Raw genomic sequence first — 20,796 nt, 5'->3', positions numbered from 1 at the left:
ACTGAGAGATGAAAACACAAACGCTGATGTACATGAGTACGATTCAAAAGACAGTTTCATACATGCCAAACATTTAATAACTAAACCGAAACCGATGTTCCCATCCTACAACCACCTAAAACGAAACCTTTACTTTACATGACGAATAAACTGACCCTGATTGTCAAGTACAAAGTAGCCTTACCTACTAATAAATGCTAAAATTTTAATCTAAACTGCAAAGAGCTTCAGCAGTAGGCTACCGTCCTTTTAACCGTGTCGCAAATGAGCAGCTTGCGAGCGATTCAGTTATAGCTGAAAGGGAAAACCCCAAAGTTCACTCACCCTCCTACTTCCTAATTTGAGTGAATGAGAGAGGGAGTCTCTGTGAATTTAGTTCAGATTACAGAGGCAGCGAGCAGAACAGCGCACAGGTTATCATCATGACTGCAGTGCGTGGTCAATAATAATAATGATAATATTAATGCACATGACATATTGTCATTGCCCTAAAACGTCATTATTCTAATTGCATGCGTAATTATTAAGGATTTTTATTCAGTTGTTTTTTTTTAACTTATCATTTTAATAGAAAACTTGTGCATAAGAGAAGAATATGAATTTAAGTGCTTCAGTGAGCTGTGCTAAAACATCTTGAGCAGAGCAAATGTAAGTATGTTGTTTAATCTGGGCAACCTGAGGTGATAGTCAGCTTGAGACCGAGTAGAGATTCAGATCTACATAATGCTGATAAAAGGATTCGTCTAGAACCCATATATCGCCTACCTGAGGACAATGACCATGAGTGGCAGTAATCACACTGTGCGATCTGTGCCACTGGATCTTACCAACAAAACCAGAGAGCGTGGGAGCTGCGCGCAAACGGGAGACCAAGGTCGCCCTAGACCTGCTCCAGGAGGACAGGTGGAACCGGCGCACAATTGCAGCAATGGACACGGAATTCTTCCATCCGAAGCGCAGGACTGTTGTGATGGATCAGTTTCGCAGACTACTCAAACAGACGCTGTGGGTGTCAGGGGAAATAGGACGCTTAAGGGTCCCAACCAAACCCGGACTATAACCCCTAACGCTGCAGGAAAACCGACAGATTCCTCAATTTCCAAACTTCCGCCAAGGAAACGTCCTTTCCCTCTGGATGTGGATCATGACCACAGTGGTCCAAGAAACGATCCACCTAGCCCGGATCCAAAAGTTTTGAAGAAGCCAGAGACTCAGATAGACACAGATACACAGCGGAAATTTTGTCCATCTGGACATAAACCAAGCGCTAATGACTCCCGGTTTGTGCCACACTTAACACCATATCGTAAGTTTACAAAAATGTTTATTTTTAATGATCACTAACTTTATATTTTGAGTGCAAACTTGGATGTCTTTGCGCAATTTAGTTTGTTATGTCATTGTGAAAGTATGTGTGTCCGTTTGCGTGGAGCGCGTGCGTAACATATGATTGCGCAGTCATGGTCAGTCCAGTCAGCGAGCAACAGTCAACACGAAACCACTGAGCTGATCAGCAGGATGTTTGGTTCAGCAGCCTGCAAAACGTGTCAGTGGGTTAACACGCGTAGGTGAAACCGTGTAGTGTTGTAAAACATAATGTTTCTCTGTTTTTTTGCAATATATAACCAAAACCGCATATTGACTATCAGTTTGTACATCAGTAAAATACAAGCTAACACCGTTTGAAAACATTGACACTGTAAATTGTATGCATGAATTAATGTCAAAGTACTTTTCCCACACCTTCCCATTGTTGATTAAATTGACAGACTTGGTATTACACTACTCCCCAGTCTCCATTATACAGAAAATCTAACATAGAAATAATAATCTCCAGAATTGTGCTGAAAACCGTCACACATTGACATTAGTAAATTCTCCACTCTTGCCGTGTTGTGCCCAATTCTGACCCCCTGCCAGATTATTATCTCCTTAGTATTGGTAGGTTTAGGAGTCTGTGTCAGGGAGGGGTTAGGATTATGCAATCAGGTAGTGAATTTATCAAGGGGGGTAATCATTTGACTGGGGGTCAAAATTGGGCACATCACCAGCAATGAATTCTTGGTTTTTATGATAATGTGCAATGCAGAACTTTAGTTTGTTAGATCTATTCTTATCTTTTCTTGAAGATAATCTAAACCAAATGTATGTACATTGCAACTCATGGGCACCGTAACAGGGGAGAAAGTTAAGACGATTCCAAGGGCCCGATGAGGGAGAGGGACCCCGGAATGTGATTTTTAATGATTTAACCCCCCCCCCCACCACCACCACCAGCAACGTGATCGTGGAGGCGGGGCCCAAGTCAATATGCTGTTCAGAGGGCCCAGAAACCACAGCGGCACCCCTGCTGCAACTATCCAAAATTGAACCAAAGCATATTAGCAACTTATTAGCAAAGATATCCTATCATACTACTTCTTCTAGTTTGGAAGATGTAAGGAAGTAGTAATGCAAGAAACTACTTTCTATACATTTTTCAGTGAGGCGATTTACTTTTTTGAGTGCGCAACTAATTCATTAATGTTGGTTTGACATGCATTGACAATGTTTGATTACGTTTGCAAGTACAAATATTTCTTCTCCTCTGGGTTCATAGCAGGTTGTCCATATTTCCAGTGGCCTCGGCAGCCTCCTCCACTGGAGAGCACAGATCGTCTGCTGGCAGATATTGCTGAGGCAACACGTCAAGATGAAGATGGTGACACGTGAGTCTTTTACCCTTAATGAAGTCTCAGTTATTTCATGGCATGTTGTAGTTTAAGAAATGATTATGGTGAAACATCCCTCAAAATTGTCTATCATGCATTTCAGCAGGTAAGGAAGTAGATCAAACCATATTTTATCATATGTACTGTATATTTAAATGGTCAGATTCATTGTTAAACTGCACATGGGTTTATTATTAGTAATTGTAGGTAAATTATGAGTATTAGTAGGGTGGACATGTACTTTCTGTTGGCTTTTTGGAAATTCCAGATTATCCTAGATATGTCACTCTGACTCTTGCTTAGTCATCCAGAACAAAAAGAAATCCAAAAAAAAATCTTAAGTGATAGGTTCAGTGTGCTTAAAAATATGTAGACATGCCTTCTGTTTATTGTAGTCCTGGCTGAATCACAAGAGTCAAGTACACAGTCACAGTGACCCCTGTTACCCAATACATTTCAACTTCCTGTAAAAAAAAGATTACCAAAATCATTTTATCTGATGATCCACACTGAAAACAGAGATTCTCTGTTCTTTGTGAGAGTGATAAAAGGGAGATTGATTGTGGAGGAGGGTATGTCTTGTGGGTATGAGTAAGAGTAACTGAGAGAAACTGGTTTCATGTGCTGCTGTTTCAGGGGTTGGTTTTATGAGTGTGGCTGGTTATGAACATTCTGGCTCCCTTAGGCTCTGGCACTAACACAAACACATGTAATGTGTTACTGTAATATCTCAACATTTACTCAGTATGAAAATAACCTTTCTCATGTGAGCGAAACTTCTCCATGATGACATCTGGTGTCACGCAATATTGATATCAAGGTTTAGTCATCAACAGATAAAAACATCGCTGCATGCATATAATGCTTAGTAAGCAAATGAAGCCAATTCCAATTTTGAGAAATTTATTTGACTCATCACACATAGGTTCATAAAATCTATCCCTTATGTATGATTAAAGGGATAGTCCACCCAAAAATGAAAACTCTGTGATCATTTACTCACCCTCATCTATTGTCTGTTGTCAGAAGTGAAATCATTGCGAAATCTGCATTGTGAAATCTTTCGCCCTCAAATGAAATTCCTGATTATGTTAAAATGAATGGATTTGCCTATGAAAATTTGCTGAACAAATAGGAAGTATGTTCACACATTCAGACTTTTGGACATCTTTAGAACACAATTCAGAACATTATATTCTCTCATTATTTTTGTCCATCCACTGAGAGTCTATGTTGTCAACATAGGGTATAGGGTAAAATTAATCTATAACAATCGAGCAGTTTCAATCTAAGTCTCTGAAGAGACACATTAGCGTTTTATATGATTAACAAATTTAATCAAGGCTTTTATTCACATATAAATCAAGGCAGATAAATACAGCACATCAAATATGGTAAATAGGCACTCCAGTGTGCTTGCTTGAGGTTTGTTTTCCGTGCCACTCATGTACAATGTTTATTACTCTCAAAGCATGGACAAACAAATAATAAGAGAATATTAAAAATGGCTTGTATGATTCAATAAATAAGAAGCTGTATGATGAGAAACAGACCACTGATAATTCATTAAAGGGGTTCATTAGAGTTCATTAAAGAGTTCATTAAAGCAGCAGTGATTCCTGAATGAATTTTTCTTTTGAGTCAGATCTCACTTTATCTAGTTCACAGAATCTGTTTGAATGATTTATTTCACAAATAGTACTGTTTCTGTTCTCAAAGATCAAATCACAGACTTGCTCCACTGGAAGAAGGATATCAGTAAATAAGAAATTAAAATTTGGATTGTTTCTATCATAAAGAGTCAAAAGATACAGCATTCCTGTAGCTCAAATGGTAGAGCATGACACTAGCAACACCAGGGTCATGGGGTTGAACCCCAGGGAATGCAAACAAGTCATATGGGCCAATGGTGCTTTTGCATGTCAATGTGATTGCATGGACAAGAGCGACCAGTATACAATTCTTCAGAATTTCTTTTATGTTCCACAGAAGAAAGAAATTCCTGATGTGTTTAAAATAGCATGCAAATGATGAGGTTTACTGTTATGGTGAAAAGCTTTCTTAATAAAATGTTTAGTTCTGTTGCTATTTTGTTGGCTTTTTATTGGTTAAACTTTTTAACCACATTCTCAACCACATTTCTTCCCTGAACTGATACTCTGCTGATAGTTGTTAACAAAGTTTTGGTTTCCAGTAGATCCCTATTTCCTGGTTTCTGTCTATTGTTTACATGTACATCTGTCAGTCATGCTATTCAATCAACTGCATTTACACAAACAGAAAAACAACCTTGTCTAAATTTATTTCTCTCACCTCCCCCCTTGTCTGTACTCTCTTACGTCAATGGGCTTCTCATGCTCTCACCTTGTTTTTTTCTCAGCACTTCACAGACCCTCATTTTCGGGAAAGCCTGACGTGAGTGCAAGTCTGTTGTGTGACTGCGGTTGTTTCAGGTGTCTTTCTCTCTTTCTCTCTCTCTCTCTCTTTCATCTTTTTCACTGCTTTGTGTGTTTAAAATGAATGGGCTCAAAAACCCAAACATCCGCTCTTCACTTCCTCTTTTACCGCTTTTTCTCTGTTGCTTATCAGTCTCTCTCTCCCCCTTTTGCTCTGTACTGTTAGCTTATATACCTGTGCCATTTCTACTCTTCATACCTACTTTTTCTTCCTTCCTCCTCTTTCATAGTTTGCATACTTATATGAAGCACCATAAGGTTGCATGACAGGTCATTCATGCTTTAAACATCTAGTTCCTCTAAAAATACAAATTTGGTCATCATTTACTTACCCTCATATTGTTCCAAGCATGTATGACTTTCTTGATTTTGTGGAACACAAAAGAAGTTATTTAGAAAAATGTCTTTGTGATATATATATATATATATTTTTTGTCCATTCAGTAAAACTCACTGTGGTTCAATGTATGTGTTTCGGACCCCAGTGACTTTCAATGTTGACAAAATATATTACTGACAAAAACAATTCTTTAAAGTTCTTCTTTCTTTTGCAAAAAAAAAAAAAAAAAGTCACATAGGCTTGGAGCGACACACATTACTGTTTACAGTAGTGCATGATGTAAGTAATGCCATGGATAGCAAAGTCATGCATTTGTTTCTCTGGTAATGTAACCAATGCACTGTAAGTCACTTTAAATAAAAGTGTCTGCCAAATGTGTTAATGGCAAAGATTTTTTTAGGTTATATATGATGTGAAGGCTATTTTCAGATCTCATTGGTATGCAGAAAAACATAGAGCCTTGACACATGGTTACCTTCAAACACCTTTCTTGTAAGGATTTTATAGTCTCTTCTGTTCCTGTAAGAGTTTTTTATTCGAGTGGTTGCATGTCTTGTGTTTGGCTCAGGCTGTTTATGTCTTGTCTCAGCCTCTGAGCTTGTTTTCTGCAGCAGAAGCAGGCCTGTGTACTGCAAGGGATGTTAGAGGTTTGTGTATCTGGGCTGTACAGGATGCCACACATGCGCCACAGCCCCGCCATGAGCCCTTCATCTCCTTCTGATGATGTTCAGGTTCCTACGTCAGTCTCAGCCTGGGCCTTATCTGGGGCTGCGGTCTAACTAACTCTCAGTCACTTCCAGGAACCCAGAGAGTTTCATCTTACGAAAAGAGCGAGAGAGATAAAAATAGACAAAAAAACATAAAATAACTTCTGACCTGCAGTATAGTAAGTGACAGCAAAGCCAATGATTATCATATACAGACATACATGTGATAAGAATATATTATAAATATAACTTAGTTTACATTAATATTTATATTAAATTATACATTTTCTTTTGATGTGTTTATGACGGGTCTGTTTATCCAAAGGCTGGCTTTTCTGATGTAAAATATCATCAAGCATTAAATCCTGATCATATTAGTATATTTACATACTTTGTTGTGATGTTTAAATTGCAAGGCCATTTACAATAATTGTTAATGTACTTTTTAATGTACATTTTATTTAATACATTCTAATGTGGGAGGAACAAGCAAAGATTTAGTTGAGGGCATAGTTTGAAAAAAAAAAAAGAAAAGTTGCTGAAAATTTACTCACCCTTGGCCGTCCAAGATGTAGAGGACTTTTCTTCATTGTTCATGGTTTCTTCATTAGATTTGATTTGGAGAAATCTAGCATTTCCTCACTTACTCACCCACAACCTGTCAATCACATGAGATGGTAGCAATTAGCAAATGGCAAAGATCTAATCAAATAGAAATAAGTCTCAATAGAAAAGTCAATTGTAATTTCCAACTTTATTAAAATTTCCGACCTTAAAGGCCCCTGCATTTATTACAGCACTTACTGAAACTGCAATAGACAGAGATTTGTTAATTGTGTGCAGCTGTATTTTTTATTTATTTATTTATGTATTTAGCCATATCACCCTGTAGCCCAAAACTGGTTGCCCACTGAAGCTAATCAGGGTTGAGCACGGTTAGTACCTGAATGGGTGACCTCCTGGAGAAACTAGGAGTTGCTGCTGGATGAGGTGTTAGTGAGGCCAGCAGGGGGTGCTCACCATGTGGTCTGTGTGGGTCCTAATGCCCCAGTATAGTGATGGGGACACTATACTGACAAAAAGCAAAGGTCCTGACTCTCTGTGTCATTAAAAATCCCAGGATGTCCTTTGAAAAAGAGTAGGGGTGTAACACCTGGCTTCCTGGCCAAATTCACCAATTGAAAGCTCTCCATGTGGGCGTTCCTTTAAGGGTGTGATGACACCATAGACTGTATAAAAACATGGACGTAGTGTCTGTGATGTCACCCATAGACTCCTGAAGAGTGGTTTTGAAACTCAAAGTGTGCAGAGCGGGCCGTCGCCATCTTGGCAGCACGTCACCGCGCGACTCTCCCGGATAATCGAAAATGGGCAAAAAGGCGGGAGCTGGTTGCTGAAGCCACGCCCTCCTAGCATGACGGCATTGTCAGCAGCGGCAATCCACCTGTCACTCAAGTGGCCACGCCCTTAATTATACAAACCTTTAAGGCTTAATATAATTTAAACGGATGAGTTATAAGAAAAATTCACCCCCCTCACAGTTGTCATGAAGGGCAAAATTAGCTATATAGACCAAAATCATTTTTTGAACCAGGCTGTAAACATGTTTTTTTTTCTGCTGTAAAGTTGGGCATTTTACATGGGGAGTCTATGGGATTGACTCCCTCTTGCAGACAGCCTCAAGCGGACAGTCGATGAAATGCAGTTGTTGTCACTTCCTTGTTGTCTTCACGAGAGAGAGTGGGAGGTTGCTGCTCGGACGACACGTGAAAACTACCAATTGGCCTCTGTCCATCATAATGGCCTCACAATCTTCCCTATATACCATAGGCCTTCAACCCTGCTCCTGGGGACCCACTGTCCTGCAAAGTTTATTTCCAACCTGCTTCAGCACACCTGGTCTATGACTTTTCATATCTTTCGATCTTGAAGACCTTGATTAGCTGATTCAGTTGTGTTTGGAGCTGAACTCTGCAGGACAGTGGTTCCCCAGGAGCAGGGCTGAAGACCTATACTATATACTGATTAACTTCTTGACTCCTTCTCCTCCTGCTGGTGTGTGGTGGGCATTCTGGCGCATTATGGCTGCTGTCGCATCATCCAGGTGCATGCTGCACATTGGTGGTGGTTGAGGAGATTCCTCCCATTCATGTAAAGCACTTTGAGTACCCAGAAAAGTGCTATATAAATGTAACAAATTATTTATTTATTTCTTTTGCAAAGAGTGTGGCCCTTGCACTGTGATGCAGGCCAATCTCACATGTTCTGTGTAAACATACAATCCTCAGACCTGATAAAGACTCCTTGATCAACAAAGCAGCATCTTGTCAGAAGGGCTGAACACATGGCCCTGATGGCAGAAGTATAAAAGCATGAGATTTCCTGAAGTACAGTGACGTTGAGCTCACTTACAGGAAAGGAGACAAATAAAGAAAGAATTAAGCTACTAATAAACTCTTCTGCTTTCTTATCAAAACCAAGGAACAGAGAAACTGTGATTTGGCAGGCCGGCCATAGCCTGCGTCAGGCCAGCTTGCATTCATTTTGACAAAAAGGCTCTTCTCTTCCTCTTTTGGTTTGATGCTTCATAAAGGAGTTTGATTTAATGGTGACTTGTTCTAAACAGAAAGTTATATTTCAGGAAGTCAGGTGGCATTCGTTTTTTGTATTTTATCACCTGTTCTTATACATGTTATATATAGATTTGTGCTTATATATGTAGCATATAATTTCATTCTCTATGTTTTATCTTGCCACAATGGAATAACCCACATGAAGCAATCGCAATATTTACATTTATATCAATAGGAATATGAATCAGCACCATAATTCAAATCATTTGCTCTCCCACTGTCTGTGTTCCGGCTTTTCATCCCACAATGACTCAATACGGGTCAAAAAAACAATATAAACAATGAGTTCCTGTTCTTCTCTGTTCTCTTTTTCTCTATCATTTTTCCTGCTGTCACAGTATGACTTCCCATCAGGCCTATTAACATTCTTGCCACATTCCCAAGAACTCTTTTATAGTTCATAATGAACATTCTACATTGATGTCTGCATTGATAGCAATCCTAAGTGTTAGTCCTGCTAAAAAGTGTTCATTATATTATTATATTATCTTTTATTAAGATGACTTCTGAATGATCACAAATGATCTTGAACTTGTTTCAATATTGTTTTGCATGTTACAGTAAACAATTGCTAAGCAAATAAAGCACTCTTGTTGGACTCTTGTAATAGGCTATAAATACACTGTTCTTGTGTTTTAAGTCAGTGCAAGGTTCTTCTTTGTAATTTTTTCAGGGTTTCATGGGAAGTTCTGCTAGAGGAGTCTGAAAAGCACAGAAAGCCCCTAATGCAACTGTAAATATAATGATAATTAGTATTCAAAACAGAAAGAACGGTGCCATTGTCCCTGAGGGCAGGAAGTGACTTCAAACCAAAGTAGCTGTTACTGGAAGCAGATATAGCAAGAAAAAAAAACATCATTAAAACATTTCATGAAGAGTCCCTCTCTCTTTCTCACCCAGTGTTTTCTTCCTGTTCCCAAACTTTGACTTCTACACTCTCACCTCAGAGAGGCTTTCTGTGAAATGATAAGGGAGATAAGCATTTCCCTGTACTCACTGACACTGGTTGCATTTAGAGCCACTGTGTACAAGATGAGTTGTCACTCAGGTGAAGGGTTATTCATTATGAAGGGTTAGGCCCTTAAAAAGACAGTCATCCCTGTATTGTTAAAAGAAATGCATCACTGTACATTTTAATATTTCTAGTTTTGTTTGAGTGGTTTAATGTTAATGCATTTACATCAGTGCATGATGTTTTGTTTGGTGAATAATGCATGTGTTTGTTGGTCTGTTTGCATTTACAGGCCTCTTCACATTGCTGTTGTCAAAGAGAATAGCCAGTTGGTCAAATGGCTTATTGAAATATATCGACGGGCGCACAAAGACATGGACGTTTTCAATAACCTAAGACAGGTAAAGTGTATAAACACACACACACACACACACACACACACACACACACACAAAGCAAACTCTGTTAGATATCATGAACAATAACAATGAACAATGTTTTGGAAGCATTTATTAATCTAGATCAGTGGTTCTGAACCACGGAGCCAGGAACCACTAGGGGGCCTCAGCAAACGTGCAAGGGGGCAGCAGGATGACTTAAATGATTAAAATTAATATATTTATACTATTAATATTAATATTAATATTAATAAGTTAAATCATTTAAATACTTAAAATTAAAATATTTAAAAAATGTGGGAATGTAAAGAATGTTGATCTAGAATAGATTAATGATCATTTCTACATAGACTTATAAATGTTTAATATTTTAGCTTTAAAAAATTTAATTGATCAATTGAATTGTGAACAAATATGAATTGATAACAATAGTATATAAAACATAAATAATAAAAGTAAAAAATAAAAATAAAAGAATTATTTTAGAAATTAACTAATTATTCAAATGAAATGTTATTAGTTCATTAACTAAAGTTAAGGAATCAAACCTTATTGTAAAGTGTTAAATAATTTAAATAATGGCTACTTTAAATAAGCCATAAAGTAGCTTTGAAATATGTGCTGATCTACCTTGGTCTTTGCAGCAGGATATAGCAGGACAGAAGAGAGTTAATGTTGGTGATTGTTGGATTAGAGGATTTAATGCACAAAGAGCACCAGGCTAGTTAAACCTGAATTCTTGTCCCTGTGGGACATATGTTGGTTAACTGTAATTTCCACAAATGTGTTCTTAACTGTCACTCAATACCTTTAAGCTAGGTTTGAGCAGAAGAGGAAATTACTCCTAAGGCACTTTTGTTCTCAGGAGATGCCACCGAACTGCTCGTGGTTATTTGAGCACTTTTAGAACTGCTGGCCTGCCCACTTGTGTGCTCACCACATGGTGACCACAACACACGCAACCCGTGTCCTCTGCCTCATCGTTCTCCCATGTGTCAGCAACATAAATTGAGCACACAGACCTTTCGGACTCTTCCCAGGCTTTCACATCCTGTTCTTCTCCTTTTCTGGTTGTGTTAACCCATACTTCCACCAACCGCATTATCAATTACTGCCATTGCATGTCTAGCCAGACCTCAAAAATTACCTCAAATTCATGTTTAGGTTTCACTTGACGTACAGATGCACTCTTTCACACACAAACACGAACGCTTGTACATTCACAGGTAGCCGACAGTTACCAGAAGCTGCACGTACGTCTTAGCCACTGGCTGAAACTTGTTTCTGTCAGATTGTTGAGGTTAAATTTTGTGTTATATCCTGTGTTCAATTCTTATTTCCCCAGAAATGTGAACTGAGCATTAGCATGTCTTTGAAGCTTAGATGGAGTTTTAAGTAACTTTTGTTGCAGCAAATTACTGTTTTGGTGTTTCAAAATCCAAGATTAGGGAGTAAATACAGTGAATGATGCATTATTTTAATGGCAAGTAGATACACAGCTGACTAGTACGGTACCGAGGAAAGTGTTACTACAGCTATCATTATTACTACCACTTAGATTTGTATGTGCCAGAATGACTTACACACAATGTCTGCGTTTCCACTCCTCACTCTTTTAAAAACTGATTGTGCTCCCACATGTCTGTCATGATCAAACACTGGCACTAACATTTGAAATGCACATGAGAAAAGCCATGCCGTATATGTGTGTGTGTGTGTGTGTGTGTGTGTGTGTGTGCATGACAAATGTGTTTTTATGTGTTGTCTATTATCAGTCAAGCAAGCCTGAAGCTGATGGGTTGTTTGCATGGCTGTAAGTAAATTCAGTTTACAGAAGTGTATGTTTTTATACTTGTATGAGTGTATGTGCAAACACATGTAAAGCGGCTGCTGCATGCATCTGAACTTAAGTATCCTCATTCCGAGAAGTCACATGACCCCCCTCACACCCTGGGTTGTTTCTCAACATACCTTGTGTTGAGGTTTGCAGGGTATTAAAAGGGACTTTCCCTTGCGCTCAGTTGCTCTTTCTCACTCTTCTGCAGCCTTTTAATATGCTTATCTTTTTTTATCCTGAATTATAAAAAATGATTTTACTACAAGTTGGAGACCCATAGATCTTCACAGAAAAACTATACAATGGCCTAACTATGCATAACTATATAAGCATTCATTAAATACAAGAAATATACTTCCTTAATGCTTGTTCCTGTTTTTTTGTGATTTGTTGGTGCATGTTACTTCATAGAAAAAAACTGGCTGATGATGCCTAAAACCAGCTGAGCATGAGATTGATCAGGCTTAAACCAGATAAGACCAGCAAACTATCTTATGCTGGTTTAAACAGGATTCAGCAAAACCCATTTAGATCTGGTTCCACTCTGGGATGCAAGACCCACTTTTCCTGATGCAAGCAATTCTCCATGGATAGTACAGAATACAATTTATTTAGCATTAAATGACCTCTTTAATTTTTCTTCACATAAATTACATAGAAATAAAATGGGTCTAATTTAAAGTGTGACAAATGTATAAAAACAACTATTTATTTTCCTGTACTTTCTTGTCCTAGAGTTTTTTTAAGCCCATTCATAAGTGCTAAATCATGCAGGCTTTAGTTTCAGTTCACTACAGTGTGTTTTTGGCTCATGCATCTAAGTCATGAGTCTTCCCCTCAGTCACTTTCCTTATTCATCCAACATTCCGCTCTTTTTTTCCCCCTGTGTTTACAAACAGGAATATGAATCTGAGGACACACTGCTGGGGAGAGGAAAGGGATTTTCCCTCTCTGATCCATCTCTTCCCTTCACCGTTCCCTTTGCTCGATCATTTCTGGCTTCTCCTTTCCCTTTCTGTGTCTCTCTAATCCCTCCTTTTCCAAGTACTTGCAGTTTCTCGTTAAACCTTTATTGGTTGTTTATTGGTCAGTTATTGCAGGTTCATTGGTATTGTAAAATGAAAAAAGGCACTATTACGCTGGAATTTCTCTCCATATTTTCTCAATGTAATGTGATGTATTTCTTATATAATTTCCTGTTTCAAGGCTTGCCTAAAGAGGATGTAAGTGGGTTTTATCCATCGCTGTTCCTAAGTTAGATTTGTAGTGATACAGTTGATCTGAGCACAAAGGAAAACCCATCAAATTTTTGTGTGGTAACATGTCTTCTAACACATACACACACCAGCAAGTGTGTGATGCTTGGTGAGTCAGACAGGATTCAGGGAAATAGGAGCGTTGTTTTCATAGGAAGGGAGGACCAAAGGCATTGTGACACCAGAGGAATTTCTGTCTTCATTCTCACTGTACTTTTTTTTTTCCTCTACTGTGCCTTACTGGAACACCCTCCCTCTAGTGTCAAACCACCCCCTCCGTGTATCGGGCTGGAGCCAGCTTTACCTGCTAGCACATCTGAGCTGATGACAATCTATAGTGTGTATCATTAAAAACCACAAACCTCTCTTTATCTTTCAATCTTCTGTCAACAAAACACATACATGACAGATTACTTGACTTGTGTGCAGTATTAGCTTCCTATATTAGCAAAAATGCTAATATCCAATGTGTTTGTAGTGTACATCTGGATGCAAGATTGTTCTGTGACCCATGTAGAGCTTTATTTTTTCTTCCTTTGCCTGAGTTAAATGAAGGAGCTTCAAATAAACTAGTGCAGTGTGTTGCCATTTTGACTCCGTTAATGTTTGTTAGGCCTGGCGTTTTACCTCTTTGAATTTATTATTTAACTGCTGTCAATAACACTAGTTCTTTCAATGTAAGATTTTACCTCAGGTGAAGGAAACAAAAATAAACAGACACACAACTTTGGCTTGTTATGTCCGTTAACGTATCTACTGTAAATTATACGTGAAATTGAAATAAATTATATAATAGTTGATATTTTTCGAATTTATCACTTTACGTTAACAAAATTAATAGCACACAGAGGCATAACCACCACATACTGTACATTGTAATAATAGTCATGATAGTTTTGCGATAGAAAAGATTAACTACTAATAATCCAGTGATGCAAAGTAACTTTTTAAAGGTAAATTTCACCATTTTAAATTTAAATTATAGACAGTCATTCATGTGATTCATGCATTTCAGAAATAAATGACAGATGAAACATTCACAAATCCGTTTTAAGAATATGATGAAAATATTATTTCCCAAAATATTATTTGCAGATAGTTCAAATGTATTACTTGACAATAAATTCTTGTTCTTTTCTTAAATCCCTTTAAATCCTTTAAATATTTCATTCATTTAAATAAAAAGAACCATTACTACGCTTAAAAAAATTATAATTTGGTCTCCCACCAGTGTTCACGCCATGGTTACGGCCTTGATTGTACATGTTTGTTTGCATGTGTTGGATAAGTCACTGCAGGGCTGTTTACAAAGGGGCGTTAGCCCAATTTATCTCATTATTATCAGATCTATGGAACTGACCTTTAACCTGTTAGACAAGTTCCAGGTTAGCAGCTACAGCCACAGGAATCCACACCAGGATGTGACTCAGCCCATTAGCTCAAATACACCTGAACACCATATCAGACCTCAGAGTGGTAGATTTTCTAGATACACTGCTTAAATATTGACATGCAATAGGAGTCGTGGGAGTTGAGAGTATGCGGTCTAAATATAATCGGGCCTTAAATATACTGTGGATTTGATTGACTGAATCAGTAAACTGTATTTCTCTCTCTCTCTTTCTCACTCTCTCAGACACCATTGCACTTGGCTATAATAACCCATCAGTCTATTTTGGTGAAAGCTCTGCTGGATGCAGGCGCTGACCCTGGAGCTTTGGACCGTAACGGACAGACTGCGCTGCACTTGTGCTGCGAGCACGGAGAGGCCGACTGCCTGTCTGTCATCCTCAGACACTACCCCCAAAACTCCTCACCCCATCTGGAGATCAGGAACTATGAGGGTAAGTGCTGGACCTGGATCTACATGAGTATATATACATGCAATTTTGTGTGTGTAATTTTTTTTGTAGCTTAACAAAAAAAGTAAAAGGTTATTTCAGTCATCTGTTGGCATGCATATAGATGTGCTGACACTAAACCTCTCTTGACTATGGTCCTGTTTAGTACAGCAATGCAAACAAATACATAACTGTAAAATTAACATTTCTCTTGTCTGTCATTATGCAACACTTCTGAAAATTATACATGACTTCAGAAGGAAGAACTTTTTTTTTATTCCAGTGGGGGGCAGTAGACAGAAAAAGAGGTCATGCTGGTCATGGATTTTCCTGCATGAATGTGTGATTTTGTTTTGGAATATTTTTGTTAATCAGAAATGAGGGATGTATATAGACATCTAGCATTATTTTTGGATTCTGACACAACTATTCCCTCTTGTAACAGAAAACCACTCATATAACCCCAAATAAAAATCCAAATAAAAAATCCTAAAAAAAACCCTTAAATAAACCTATTTTAATTATTTAATTCAATTTATATTAAGTCAGTGTAGTCCTAAACAGTCCTTACAGTTGGTATTTGCTTCATTCATGCATAAGAAATGTAACATGAGACATTTCCTGTTGTTGTCACAATTCAAAAAGTCCCTAGAAACACAGTGAGGAGGTGTATTAGTGTTTTTGTGTATCTTACCCAATGAAACATGCCCAAACTTGTTTCAATGGGTCATTCAGATTACAGCCTGAAGATTTTAATGTCTAATTTAGGTCTGACGCCCCTCCACCTGGCTGTGCAGAATGGAGATAAAACGTTGGCAAAAATCTTATTGAAGAATGGAGCTGAAATCAACGCTGGGGTCAGTGAGTTTGTCATCATTTCCACTACCTGTTATGTTGTCTGATGTGATGTTATCTTATGTTTTCCTCATGCATGAGTTATTGCATGAGGACATGAGTTGTGTATTATGATCTGTAGTGTTTGCTGCACACGCTATGTGTTTATTGTCCCTTTTTTTTCCTCTATCACAGGATAATAAGAGTGGTCGAAGTCCACTGGTTCATGCTGTAGAAAACAACTTTACTGACATGGTCATCTTTCTGATTGAGGTGCGTATGCATATATAAATATACATTTGATGAGTCATCACCTGTTTCCCAATCTGTTCCCTTCATTTTTAGCTTGTTCTTCTCTGTTAGTGAGCACAGGGATGAACACGTAAAACTATGAGACTGAAATCTTTAACTATTACTCTTTATTACTCAGTTTTTATCCGTGTGTGGATTAGAACCAGTTATTAATGTTCACAGTGTCTTTTTCTGTGCTGTGTCTTTCAGAGTGGGTGTGATGTGAACGCTCAGTCTTATAGTGGGAACACAGCATTGCACAGCGCCTGTGGCAGAGGTCACATAGAGATTGTCAGGGTCTTGCTGAAAAATGGAGCCGACAGTAGTCTGAAAAACAACCATAATGATACTGCCATCATGGTCGCAAAAAACAAAAAAGTAAGAACTAAAAGAATGGCATTAGTTTATTTGGAAACATACTGTATATTAATAAGTCATGCCTAGTGATGTATTTATTTACAATATAAAATGTTTTTTTTTCTGTTCATCAGCATTGTTTTGACAAAAATACAGAAAGTTATTTAAATTTTTCATTATAATAATAAATAGATTCAGCAGAGTATATATAAAATGCAAACACTGCCAACAAGTGGCGATTCACAGAACTTTCATTGCTCAGTTTTATTGCATATTAATTACCAGTCAGATATCAACAAAGATGGGTTATAGTTGTATGAAGCCCCATGAAGACTATTTCTTGTAAGAAACAACAACAACAACAAAAATTTATTACTTAATTAAACTTTAGATTCTACAACTCAGAATTTGAACCTGAACATAATTACAACATTATAAATGAAATTATGCTTAAAATGCTTTAACTTTAGAAACTTTTGCTTTATATTACTATCGTATCTTTACTTCACATCATCAAATTCATCTCAAATTTGAGCTTTATTTCCTGTGTCAGTCCATTCCAGGCCTCTCAGTTCGTGGCCCCTGTAGTCAAAAACCCCCATTAGCATCATAATCCATCCATGTGTATCACCATAACTTCTGTAACTTTTCTAAACAAGTATTCATGTGGTTTTGTCTTAAGTATCTGATGTGCTGCGTGGGAGAGGCACTCGCAGCTGCACTGTGAAAACAAGCAGTAATGGTAAGCATCTCTCTGAAATTACAAGAGTGGATTTATTTCTAAACATCTTGTTTAAACATTTTCATTCAAATTTTGCTCTGCTGTTTAGGTTCTCTGTCCCCTGGCAGCTCCAACCATTCTCCCCGAATGACTCCCACTTTCTCCACTTTCTCCCCACATTCTCCTGTGACTCCAGTTTTACCCCGAAGTCAGTCAGCAGACAACATTTCAGAACGTCAGTCACCGATGAACAGCAATGAAGAAACACTGCAAATGTTGCCACGGACACACCATAATGTAGCAGTGGACAACAGGGCAGGCTATGGAATGGCACTCCATCATTTCCCATATCTGTTACCGTCTGGGTACAACCAAATTAAGCCCACTGTCCCTCATATCCAGAGAAGGATGCTAATCACAGATTGCCCAATTTACTATCCCACTGGTATTCAAACACCTCCATATTACTCAGATGCACAGATCATCTTACTCCCCAGTTTCTCTGTGCCAGTCACATATGGCTCTCCTTCACAGGGTGCCGTTATCCAATCACGGCCATCGAGTCGCAGCAGTGACCAATCAGACATGTCTACTGTGAGCGTAAACAGTGAAGAAAGAAGTGTGAGTTGATAGTTGCTAGATGTTTAAGCAGCTGGTCATCTTAAAGGGATTGTTCACCCAAAAAGGAAATTTCTATCATTATTCACTCACCCTCACACTGTTCCAAACCTGTATGAGTTTCTTTCTTCTGCTGAACACAAAGGAAAATATGTGGATGAATTGGTATGGTAACCAAACAGTTGCTGGTAGACAGTGACATCCAAAGTATGGCGAAGAATAAAAAAAAAGGAAGTCAATGGCTACCAGTGACTGTTTGGTAAGCAAAATTTTCTAAATATCTTCCTTTGTAAGAAAGACATTCATTAAGGTTTAGTGGGTGAATTCCCACCTTTAAGGGCATAAATCACCCAAGAATGAAAATTCTTTCATCATTAATTCACCCTCATGTTGTTCCAAACCTGTACAAGTTTCTTTCTTCTGCAGACATATTTTGAAGAATGATGGTAACCATTAGTTTTGGTAACCATTGACTTCCATTGTAAAATGGAATGACATGAGGGTTAATAAATAATGATTTTTGGATGAATGTTCCCTTTAAGTGGTGTTGTTTGAATATTATTTGTGGTTGGACAACATACTGACTGATTTATAGCATTTATTTGTATCTAAGCTTTTTTCAAATATATGTTGATTCTGATATTGTTTTTTCCAAATCAATAATATGTAAGTGTATATTTGTGTTACCAAGTGTTTTGCAACATATTTAAAATGATTATGGTGATTTTGTCATGTATTATAAAGGGCTATGATATTTATACTTCAATAGCAAGATGGCAGAATAATGATTTTTTTTGTGTGTGTGATTTTCTTATTGTTTACCATCAAAACTGTTGGTCAGCGTGTTTATTGAAATCGTTTTGGTTTTCCCATGTTCAGATTTTCCAGATATTAGTTATTCAGATTCATTTGACACACACCCACACACACACAAATCTTTAAGTGCATTCATCTTTACAAAAAAAAAAAAAAGGTCAAAAATTGCACTTCACATTTTGAGGCTCTCAAAAGGGTGTTATTAGGGTACACACATGACAGCTGAAATCAACCAAGTATAATGCCTATAGACGCCAGGATAGGTTTTTCTAATGAACGGAGTGCCATTGTCAACTATTGTCAAAAATGCCATATACACAAAATCCCAAAATTGTGACTATGTGCCACTTTTATTTTAGGGCGAGTCTTTGAATGGCCACTCGAAATCACTGTCTGATTTCATTTTGACTCACTGTTTAGTGGCTTAAAATGAATAACCTTGTAGAAGGCCAGTGTGAAAAAAAAAAAAAAACTGTAAAACAGTAACCTGTAAGATTAAAACCATATCCAGAATCTTGATATTCTGAAACTGTGATTAAAATTATAACCACATGGGTTTTAATATGCATTTAATATGCCATAGTTGTACTTAATGATGTTGCTGACAGTTATGTGAATGTATGAATTTAGCTTTTCATATGGATGTGTGAATATAAGTGCAGCATAGTATATAGTAGCCTAATTTACGAATAATAAAAAATACATATTTTTATACATATGTGTGCATTTCATGACTAATATTTGAATAATACATATGATTATTTCTTTGATGTTAAGCACTTTTCAAACTAAAAAAAAATATATTTTTTTGTTTTTGTTATATGAAGGTCACATTAAAACAGTCTTTGAAACTTTTTCCATGCCTTCATAATTTTTTACTACTTTTCAAAAGCTTTTTTATGTATACTATTATTTAGCCTACCTTTTGTCCAGATTTTTTTCATCTTAAAGGGTCATATGACATTGCTAAAAAGAAAATTATTTTGTGTATTTGATGTAATGCAAAGTGTTTATGCGGTTTAAGGTAAAAAAGAAACAACAACATTATTTTCCACATTATGTACATTATTGTTGCTCCTCTTTGTCCCACCTTTCTGAAACGCGTCGATTTTTACAAAGCTCATCGGTCTGAAAAGCGAGGTGTATGCTGATTGGCCAGCAATCCAGTGCTTTGTGATTGGCCGAATGCCTCAAGCATGTGATGGAAATGTTACGCCCCTTACCATACTGTGATTCCATGTCCCGGTGCCATGACACAAAAGCAGTAAAACCCATTACAAACGAGGCATTTGTTGCATCCAGTATGGACATAATTACTGCTTATAATGACTTCTACTGTCTTTTTATGCATTGCGTTGGATATCGCACCGCGTAAACATTAAACCATTATGTTGTGATTGGAGAAACAACAAATAACAAGCGCTACTCTACACTGCTCAAAACTCGCGTTTGAATTGTCAGTTGCAAATTCTTTTAATATGAAAACATACTTACAGGCTGTGAGTCAGAAGCGCCAGCCTGTCCTTGCAAAGTTGGAACTGACTCACTTTATAGAAACAGCCTTTGTGTGTAGATGCATTGTAGGCTACTTTCCCAGATTCAGGACACGGCCTTCCCAAAAATGCGCTGCACACATCTGAATATTTGAGTTGAACTGTTCTGGAACAGTGTTGTAAATACAATTAACCACTGATTTCTAGTTGTACGAAGTAGTTTGCTTTCACACAGGGCCGTAGCTGGGGTTGTACCAGTGGGCCCGGTTTGAAATTGTTTAATTTGTATGTTTGTTCTATTTATTTATTTGTGCTATTTACACAATGTTTGTTTTTTCAAGTTTAAAGGTGTCCAGGTACAGAAAACAAATAATAAATGTAAAATAACACTGCATAGTCTTCACTGTAAAAAAAATATATATATATACAGTCAAACCAAAATGTATTCAGACACCTTCAACATTTCTCACATTATCATAGTTTATTTGCTATAGTTTAGAAAATGTTAATAAAATATGACAAGGACTCAGAGTTA

At 37.5% G+C, this 20,796-nt stretch overlaps 1 protein-coding gene across 2 annotated transcripts; it reads left to right on the top strand.

The window, feature by feature from the left end:
• The first annotated feature begins 375 nt into the window (after positions 1 to 375).
• On the top strand, positions 376 to 19,482 carry LOC122147990 (B-cell lymphoma 3 protein homolog). 2 transcript variants are annotated; one of them, XM_042772545.1, is made up of 9 exons: positions 376 to 1,306; positions 2,603 to 2,708; positions 10,092 to 10,200; positions 14,927 to 15,134; positions 15,900 to 15,988; positions 16,161 to 16,238; positions 16,467 to 16,634; positions 17,295 to 17,355; positions 17,444 to 19,482. In XM_042772545.1, exons 1-9 carry the CDS (start codon positions 775 to 777, stop codon positions 17,962 to 17,964), a joined length of 1,872 nt encoding a protein of 623 aa, XP_042628479.1. In that variant the 5' UTR covers positions 376 to 774; the 3' UTR covers positions 17,965 to 19,482. The 2 variants fall into 2 exon arrangements, with proteins under 2 accessions (XP_042628479.1, XP_042628478.1); XM_042772544.1 differs by having other exon boundaries at positions 2,600 to 2,708.
• The last annotated feature ends 1,314 nt before the right edge of the window (positions 19,483 to 20,796 follow it).

The sequence above is a fragment of the Cyprinus carpio genome, chromosome A16 (genome assembly GCF_018340385.1).
Source record: "Cyprinus carpio isolate SPL01 chromosome A16, ASM1834038v1, whole genome shotgun sequence".
Classification (NCBI taxonomy): domain Eukaryota; kingdom Metazoa; phylum Chordata; class Actinopteri; order Cypriniformes; family Cyprinidae; genus Cyprinus; species Cyprinus carpio.
Note: the sequence above shows the minus strand (reverse complement) of the source record. Positions and strands in the feature narration are given on the sequence as shown.

Bases quoted from the DNA above. Each gene is read 5' to 3' on its own strand.
- LOC122147990 (XM_042772544.1), top strand. From the start codon at position 775: ATGACCATGAGTGGCAGTAATCACACTGTGCGATCTGTGCCACTGGAT. The intron at 1,307-2,599 runs GTAAGTTTACAA...CTGGGTTCATAG, and splicing joins GCCACACTTAACACCATATC to CAGGTTGTCCATATTTCCAG. The intron at 2,709-10,091 runs GTGAGTCTTTTA...TTGCATTTACAG, and splicing joins CAAGATGAAGATGGTGACAC to GCCTCTTCACATTGCTGTTG.